General features: G+C 43.4%; 1 protein-coding gene across 1 annotated transcript in view; it reads right to left on the reverse strand.

The window, feature by feature from the left end:
- LOC133437352 (mannosyl-oligosaccharide 1,2-alpha-mannosidase IA) overlaps positions 1-9114 on the reverse strand; it is a 231329-nt gene extending 222215 nt beyond the window's left edge. Inside the window, exon 1 of the mRNA XM_061717291.1 lies at positions 7606-9114. Coding sequence (XP_061573275.1) covers positions 7606-8130 — 525 coding nt within the window. The 5' untranslated portion in view covers positions 8131-9114. The remainder of the gene's footprint in view (positions 1-7605) is intronic.
- Between the last annotated feature and the right edge of the window lie 704 nt (positions 9115-9818).

Consider the following 9818-nt stretch of genomic DNA (forward strand, 5'->3'; position numbering starts at 1 on the left):
CATCAATTATTTCTCGTGTGACGGAGAAGCTCTGAATCAGGAGTACCGAGCACGCGATCATATTTGCTTCGGCTGCCATCAAGTTTCACAATCAATCGATATCCAAGATGTCTCGCCCCCCCCCCCCTCCGCCCACATAAATCACACGAAAGACAAAAATGGCCTCAAATTCCAAAACAGCAGCCACCGACATTTGCACAGCGTTCAGAAAGACAAAAAGCACAAAATATCCCAGCTCTGCGGGAACACTGGGAGAGCATGAGCCTTTTTCTCAAGACTTTGTTCATCTTCCGTCTCATTCTTCGCGCTCAGCGGGAGGCCCTTTCTCTGGCGCAGACTGAAGGTTGTTTGGCACACCTGATGTGGAGGATGGGAAGCAGAAGGGGAACGGCGGGTTGAGGGAGATCAAGGCGCTCGAAACGGACCAACTTAACAGCGGTATTTCATTCAGAAAGTCTCTCAGATTGTTGGTCATTACTGCCGTTTGGGGGTTTTAGGTCCAGCTGTGCGTCTCTTTGATTTGTGTAAAACGGTAACTCAGCATACAAGTACAGCCACATAATTATATTTATTTTGCAATTACACTAAAAAGGAATACTTTGACACTGTTACAGTTCCGGGCCACTGTGATAATAGGGCATCTTTCTACGTGCAAGTTGGTGTTTGAGCACGTGTTTGGGACTGATTCCTATCTGTGCCTGGGCTCCAGACTGCTCCCACCCTTCAGCCCAGCCCCTGCTCACGGAGACAGAAGCACTGCTGGTCCCCTTCACTCGTCCCTAAACAGCCACTGAGCTCTCAGACTGCTTTAAAAGCACGACTAAACCGCCACCCAGGTGACGCAGATTCGCTTTGCGCTGCCTTTTCTCCACCTTTGGCTGTAGCTGAAGATTTTATCAGTGGTTTTTTTTCTGTTTATCTTGAGGCCTAGGTCTGTGACAACTTACTTGTTAACCGTTAAGGCAGTTTACTCTTTGAAGAGTGACTTTGCTTTGCTCAGCGTAAAATGCCTTGGGCACCGTGTTTGCTCCTGGAGCTTGGGCCGGGAATCAATTTCCTCCCATGTTGCCACATGTGTGAGGTTGTTTCCTGTTTGGATACGTTTGGTTTAGGGAAGACATTTGTTGCTTTATTTCAGCTTGGTGAAACAGTAGTTACTGTCTGTTTTTCCCGTAGTTTCATAAAAAGTTCCTGAGAAAACAAAAAAAACAACAACACACTACTACTAAAGAGACACCATTCAGAGTCTTTTTTCCTTCTGATGCATTGCCGTCTCCAGATGCTCTCTCTTTACATTGGGCTTTTTTATTATTAATATATTTTCAAAAAAAGTTAACTCTGGATCTACACTAGGACTGTTCGATTTTGCTCAAAAATAAAATCTCGATTTTTTTCTCTCAAAATCCGATTTTCGATTACGATTACGATTATTTTGTGAATTGACAAAAGGGAAAGAAATGATTTCAAATATGCTGTTGTTTTATTGAACATTTGCCCCATTGGGCTTTAAGTGCAAACTTTGCTCTTATTAAACCAAAAATGAATGAATAAAGTGCAAAACTCTGTAAAATAAGTTGAAAAAAAGTTTTAAAAAATATAATAAAATATAAAGTTTTATCTCTGAAAAAAAAATCAGCAAAAGAGCCTCTCAGATGGGGCACTTGTCGCAAGTATTGAGAGGTATTTCCATCAATCATTAATATGGTATCAATCATTAATATGTGTGCAGACAAGGTAAAAAAAAAAAAAAAAGTGAAAAATCGATTTTACGATTTTCACGTTTTAACATCGTTCTAATTACATAATCGCGATTACGATTTAAAATCGATTAATCGAACAGCCCTAATCTACACATACATTCAAATGCCTTTAGATTTAGATATTGCCAGGCACCATCCAAATCACGTTAGATTTTGATTTGCCTTTGCCACTAGCGCAGTCTTTTAATGTTTAATGCAAAATCGTTCAATAATGCAGATTTCCACAACTGCCCAGGTGTTTTTTTTTTTAATCTTTTTTCAGTTCAAGAGAAAAGGTGTTTGGCATCTGATTTAATTAAAGACACACACAAATAAAAAAAAAAAGATTGGCAATAACTCCACACACAGTCATTTCTCTGACAGTTGAAGCAAGCAGAAGACATGCGCGCTGTTGTCAGTTCAGTGCTGTGACAACAGCAGCTCACACAGGTGGACTCAGAACTGCAGAGTTACATGCAAACACAAACCCCCACCAACAACCAATGTTGTTACTGTGCAGGTGGATGCAGGTACAAAAACAACAGAGGAAACTTGAACCACATTCATCCTCAAACAAAGCAAGCTTGCTCACACGCTACAAAAAAAAGAAAGAAAGAAAAGCTTGCAGCAATTGTGTGGCTCCAGTGGAGCAGCCTCCGCCACAAGGAAGTGTGACGAGTCTGTCCCCTCAATGCAGTGCTCAGCTGTCAGCGTCATCTCCTCCCTCCGTTACCTTCTCTTTTTTTTCAAATGCATCATATGTTCGAGGCCACTTTATAGAATACATCCCATTTCCTGAAGCAAAAGCCCCAGTTTGATTGCACCGGCATATCTCTGTTACACATTCAGCAGGCGAAGGAGAGAGCCAATCTCAGGCTTTCCAGATACAGCACTTTCATGCACTCTTCTCTTTTGATGTATGTGATGTTGCAGAGACCAGCAGAGAAGAGAGATATGGAGGCTTCAGCCTGTGAATGAGCCTGAGCCCTCCACGCAACAGCGCTTCCATCACTCTCTCACATCACCTCTGATCTGTTGTTGTTTGTTTATTTTGTGCTTTTCTACTGGACTCCAGGTTCCAGACTAAAGGACATTTGCGACAAAAAATATGCATGTGGAAAAGGACAGCTTCTAGTTGCTGCAGGCGTGCATTTTTGTGGTGCGAGTCCTACTGTCCGGCTTCTTATGCTAAAGCCACAGCAGAAGCAACTCAGCCAAACAGGCAACTCAGGGAGCACTAACATCACAGAATCACAAACAGGAGACTCGTGAAAATGACTCTCATCTTTATCCTGCTGGGGACTAACGGTGGACAATGGTTCAGCAATGAGTTCGCTGGAAAAGGTATGAATCACCTCAGCAACTCTGGCAGGACTTCCTGGTATCCCACGGGCTGTTTTTTCTTTTCTAACATTTGTCATGTGTGATCAGACAGCCATTGTCCTTTGTTTCACCCCGTCTTGGCAGTGGATGCACACACAGAAGAAGGTGGTGGGGAGTCCACTTTCTTGTTGTTGCCAGCTGAGAAAAACTATGCCCATTCACAGTTTAGGCATTGAGGCACTCAGTGGGCTAGACCATACTGTTTTTGTTGGCTTTGGGGGGGTTGGGGGGGGCTGTCTCTGCATTCCATTACAGTGAAAGAAAACAGGCTGCATTGACAGAGCTGCAAGGCTATAAAAAAAAATAGTCTATGAAAGTTCAACTTCATATAAATATACATCAGAAGCATTGAAATCCAAATAGCAAAACACGTCAGTTTCATTGTTGGTTACTCTCCGCTTGTACATCAGTAAACAAGGACACAGCATAGATTCAAAGTGCGTCAGCCCACGCCATCAGCATACATGTGAGCCTCCAGGACAACAGAAGCCGTCTAAAGCGCTGCCAACAGATTTGAGAGGGTGAAAAGTGTGGAGAAAAACAGCAGCAGACCACACAAAATTAAAAAAAAAAACACATTAAGGGAATGAACACAAAGCATGCGAAGAAGCATGTCTGCACGTTCTCTGCCATGACTTTAATCATCGAAACAGGATTAGTATTCTGCATCAATAATCAGGTGAGGAGGGCATGGTCGGTGGGAGGAAAAAAGTAAGTTTAGCCAACGACGACCGAGTTTTGCAGCGCTCAGCTTAACAGCCCGAGCAAAGTCATACTGACATTCACTCGAAAGAGCATCCAATGGAGGAACCATGAGTCAGTGAGGCTGAGAGCACAGGGGCAAATAACCCTATGTCCTCTGACGCCTCAGTCACCATGTAGCTTATCACCTCGGGCATGTGAGCAGCGCGAGACGGTGACACCCGGCCGGGAGTGAAAGTGACAACAGGCCTTATCCGTGTCACATGCCAAGCCTGAAACCCATCTGCGCAGGGTTGCCAACTACTGGCCTCAGCACACTCCTCCCACTTTCCAAGTCCTCACTAGACTGATCTGCCTTGGGTGGGTGCAGATGTGTGATCATTAAACTCCTACTCCAGAAACCCTTATTGGTGCCACAGGGCTCAACAAAAGCCTGCACACAGCTTGCAGCGCTTCTCGTCAGAAGCGTTGCACATAGTCACATCATTTGCAGCCAGTTGTGTGAGGGAGACAGAGGTGGTGCATGAAAGTCCTTATGGGGCTCGATTTAACCAGTTACACATAGAAAGCAAATACTGACATGTTAAACTCTTAAAAAAAAGCGACCAGCGATATATTCTCTGTTCTACCATTTATGTTCCAACTAAATGTTAGAAGCTGCTGACTCGAAACACAAAAGGTCAAACTATTCATGCCATCTTTGGCATGACACCAATCTCTCAGACACTTGATGGGAATTAATCCAGCTTCGGAAAAGGCAGAGGGTAAATTTAGGCAAGTGATATGATTGAAAGGGATTTATTTAATCTGTTTGACAGAAGCACAGTAAAACTGCCGTCCCTCAGTATAGACTGTCAGGATATCCATACCGAAGGAGACGTCAAATTCAGAATTGGAAATTATATTCATTTGAATGTTAAATGTAAGTTTTTAACATTAGAAAAAAAAAAGGTTAAACTGTCATTTATCTGCTGCCTGTTGTGTGTTGAAAGCATGAATTGCTCCCATTCACTGAAAACCTGCCAGTCGACTAAACCACAGCATGCATGCCTAAAGGCCATGTTTGCAGGTGTCTTATCAGGCTATTTGATCAATTTGGTAAATAAGAAACCAAACACAGCCTGAAAACTAAAGATTCCATGTCACCGTTTAACCTTGATATCCACCTCTAACGACTTGCTCTGCAATCTGGATAGACAGCTTACAACATTAAAAATGTATGATTCCCATACCTGCCAAGTCTGCCTTTTTATAATATAATCATTTTTAAACAGCTTTAAACAGCATTCCTGTGTCTCTCCAAACTGAATTGTCACTAGCCTCACGAGAACTGCCCCCCTGCCCCCTGGATGGCAGTTCTTGCGAGGTTAGTGGCAACAACGGGAACAAACTCGGAACAACAAATCAGGGAGATGGATGGATGTAACCAGAGAAGACATTTCTGCCAAAAAGTGAAGACTTCGTGGAAATATCTCTAAAAATCGGATCCAGAGACCCACCTGAGTGAAAATGACAAATTCCAAAAAATGTTCAATGTTTGACTTGAAGACAATCAATGTGTATATAAACTGAAAATATGTCAAATAAACACATTTGCCTTCATTCCCCTTTTCTGTTTTTATTTAGGCTCTATTATAGGAATTACATACACGGGAATGTCCACAAGCAGTTCAGTGTCAACAAAAGTCGGCCTATCAGATTCTGGGCACATAATTGTAGTTTGTAAGTGGTTGATAACTAGGCCGGATTATCCATATACTGTACTACTGAACTGGGTGAGCGCCCAGGGGCACCAGCCAATGAGGGGGCACCAAATCAAATGACTAACTGGACCAAATATGTCCTATTTTGTTATTTTATCTATATATTTATATATACACATTGCTGTTTTATTAATGTGCTGTTCCCCATCACATCAGCTCATTCAGTAGGTCTGTTTGATTGTTTAGTCATATGCTGTAATAGTTTTGCATGTAGTCCTCAGACAGGATATGATGATGATAGATAACATGTGGTGTTACACTGGCATGTGAGTTACATTCTGATTGGAGCATCAGGGTAGAATGGCATTTGTAGACTCGTGTCTATCTGTGGTGTTACTCTTAGTTGGTTGCTTGTCCTACATTTATTGTAGTATGAGTGTTGAGCAAGTACTTCAGCAATACGTTCATGTAAATCTATGGTCTTTATCACCGTAGTAAATGTCCCTTTTTTTACCATAAAATGTGGGAGCACTTCAAGTGTGGTCACCCTGGGGCTCCACACTGAGTTCATCCAGGTCTGATTGACAGGTAGTTATTTTAGATTTCTTGTAAACCTGTCTTAACCCTCCTGTTGTCCTCGGGTCACAATGACCTGCCACTGTGTTAAAAAAAAAAAACCTAAATCGTTTAATCGATATTTTTTTAACTTTAAATTTAACTTCCCCAGCTAGGGCAGAGGAAGAGATGTCAGTTCTGCCCTCAACAGAAGGACTATACTGTGTGCTGCAGGTGTAATAAATATCTGCAAAAGGCTGCGCACTTGCATACTGCCCTATACGTGCTAATTAGTTGAATGGGATGTTGTATTTTATATTATACATTATCAAAAATTGTTCACTGGAGAAAAAAAAAGAAACTGAGTCATTGGGAGGGGATGAATAAAAATGCATTCAAAACTCCCTTTTGCACATTTCTTTCTTTACCTATAGAAATAAAGAAGATGAAAAAGAGGGAAAACTTAAGCATTCCCACATTTTGTGATGAATGACAAGTTGTTTCTTCAAGCAAGATGAAATGTAGTGTTTAAAAGTCAATTAAGCTGCTTATAATGGGGGTTTACTGAAGACTGGTCATTTTGACCCAGAGGACACAGGGTGTATTCAGAAAATGAGGACAACAGGAGGGTTAAAATGTAATACTGGACCTTGGTTGGACTGGTGGAAAATGTCCTTAAATTTAAACTTGCAGGTATGATGACCCCCCCACCAGGGGCGTCAATTGGGTATGGCAAGGTATGGCAGCCGCCACACCTTGCCTTCAAGGGTTAAATGTAAATGTTTCTTTTTTTAAATACATTTATGGATTAATTACTCTGTGTCTCTTTGTATTGATTATTCTATTACTTAATACATATAGAATAACAAATGCAAATCCGAACAACATGATCGATTTCACTAGTTATTATACACTGCAAAAAATCAAAATCTTAACAAGAATATTTGTCTTATTTTTAGTCAAAAAAAATCTCATTACATTTAAGACAAGACTCAAAAAACAACCATTTTAACCTGTTTCAAGTAGATTTTCACTTAAAATAAGTGGAAAAATCTGCCAGTGGAACAAGATTTTTTTGCTTGTAATGAGAAGATAAATCTTGTCCCACTGACAGATTTTTCTACTTATTTCAAGTGAAAATTTACTATAATCAGGTGAAAATGGTCAAATAACAAGTTATTTTTCTGGTGATGAGTCTTGTTTTAAGTGTAATGAGATTTTTTTACTAAAAATGAGACATTTTAACTAGAAATAAGACAAATATTCCTGGTAAGATTTTGAGTTTTTGCAGTGAGCGAGACTGCATTTGAAAAAGTTCCAATTTTCTTAACCACACAGATAAACTACATAAACTTCTGTGATGAATATTTGCTGGACGTGTTGATTGATACTCTAGTTAATGTGACTCGTAACCTCGCCATACCTTAGCTTCGACTGAATTGACGCCACTGGGTTGGACTGGTGGAAAATGTCCTTTCATTTAATCCCAACCTTACAGGTATGATGATGACCCCCCCACTCACCTCTTTGACTTTCTCCCTGCGCTCGTTGGTCTGGGGGTCGCTGGGCCGGCCGCTGTCCCTCCCCAGGGCCGGCTTCTGCAGGCAGCTCTCGAACCTCCGGTAGCTGAAGGTATCCGGGGTGGCCCGGGCGGAGGCGGAGGCGGCGGGCTCCGTCCTGGCCCCGGCCGGCCGGCTGGGGTCCCCCGGGTCCCGGGCCCCGGGGGGCCCCGGGAGCCGCTCCTCCGCCTCCACGCTCTTCCCCCGGCCGCCCGGCTCCGCCCGGGCCGGGGTCATGCCCCGCTCCGGCTCCCTGGGCCGCTTCGGGGGCTCCTTGACGTCGTTCTCGGACCTGGAGCCCGCGGTGACCGGCTGCACCTCCGTCTTGGACAGGAAAATGCGCTTCAGCCGCACCGAGTCGGGCAGAAAGAAGAGCGCGCCGAAGCACAGCGTCACCAAGCCGGAGAGGAAAAGCAGAAAGACGAACTTCTGGGACAGACGGAGCCCCATGCCCGATGCCGAGACACCAGGCAACTTTCGGAAAACCATTGAAACTTTGTTTTTCTTGAAGACACCGCCTTCAAGTCAGAGGTTTTTTTGACAGGACTGTCCTCCCCGGCCAGCTGCGCGTCTGCTGTCTGAGCGCTGACTGAAAACTCAAACACACCCCTGTCTGTGTGACACTTGCACACAAACTTCACCAGCACAGCCAGATCTGTCCCTCTCTTCTTTTTTTATCTCGTATCTGAGTGGATTTGCATATGCAAACGATAGCCCTGTCCTACGGATACAATGTGCAAAACATTGATCAACTGAACTCTGGAGCCTTTTATCTGTTTTCCCCTTTTTTTATCGCAGCGTCGCCTGTGCAGACTCAGAGCCGCACCGGGGTTGATGACACTGGCGTTTCCTGAAACGCGGATGAGCAGGATCACCGAAACGGAACGGGAATAGAAAAAAATTAAGAGTTTTACGGGTTTTTTTTGCAGTCTGTCGAGCCTCTAAAGAAAAGTTGTGGCTCAATGCATTATTGCATGCCGTGCAGATCCTCAATAACGCATCGCCCTGCGGTGCAGAACCTCGAGCGGACGGCGGAGCATCTTCCTCTCGTCTCCCACGTTGCTGCCTCGCAAAAAAGCTGGTGCTTGTATCTCCCCCCGCCAGCCTCTATCCAGTGCAGATGATGAACGGAAACGCGGGTATGATCACATTCATGTCTCCTCTCTCCTCCTGCAGCCTCAGATCCCCAAAACCACCACCACCACCTCCTCCATCACCTCCTCTTCCTCCTCCTCCTCCTCCTCCTTCTCTCCACTGCCGTCAACACGCCGGCGAAACAAATCGCTGGCAGACATGAAAGGAGGCGGGTTTTTGTCCCATGTGAAGTTATCCTAAGCCCCGATCCAAATCCGCAGGAGGAAAAAACAAATCCAGCATCCGATCCGCCGGTTTTCCAACAATGAAGGAGGAGACAGACACGCTGCGCGCCGTGGACGTCCGCTGGCGTGGAGGAGCTGGCGAGGATTGGGCTGGAAATGTAACATATAGTGCAGGCAGGAGTGAGGAAGAGGAGGAGGAAGAGGAGGAGGAGGGATGAAGAGGCGAAATGATCCACTATACCAGGGGTATTCAATTGGCGGCCCGCGGGCCACATGCGGCCCGCCAGGAGCTTTCATGTGTGTTTGTTGAAAAAAAAAAAAAAAAAATTTTTTTTTTTTTTAAATAATATTTTTATAACTGGCTACTATGGACTAAAATGGTTGTGCTCAATGCTTAATATAATATTCAAATAAGGAAATCTTGGTGGAAAGTGGTGCTTTGTCATTATGGCCTGTTTTATTAAAAGTAGGTCAATATCAATTTCATTAAGTTTGCACAATGCATGGTTTCAAAATGAACTTGCATTCAAAATAATATTTCTTTATCTGAATATTATATTTAACATTCACAATTACTAAATCTGGAGACAATTAATACATAATTCATATGTAAACTAGATATATTCAAATGTATAATACAAATGTATTATATTTACATAAGTCTTCGTCTTTGAGTGCAAAATACATTTTGAAAACCCCCACATTTTCAAATTGTGCGGCCCTCTCCATACAGTCCTTTTGCAGATGTGGCCCCCGGCCGAATCTAGTTGAATACCCCTGCACTATACTGACAATCCAGTGGGCTGGTCGGATTTCTTGATGGAAATTCACAGCAGCTTATCAAAAACACAGTTAAGC

The sequence above is a fragment of the Cololabis saira genome, chromosome 3 (assembly GCF_033807715.1).
Source record: "Cololabis saira isolate AMF1-May2022 chromosome 3, fColSai1.1, whole genome shotgun sequence".
Lineage (NCBI taxonomy): Eukaryota > Metazoa > Chordata > Actinopteri > Beloniformes > Belonidae > Cololabis > Cololabis saira.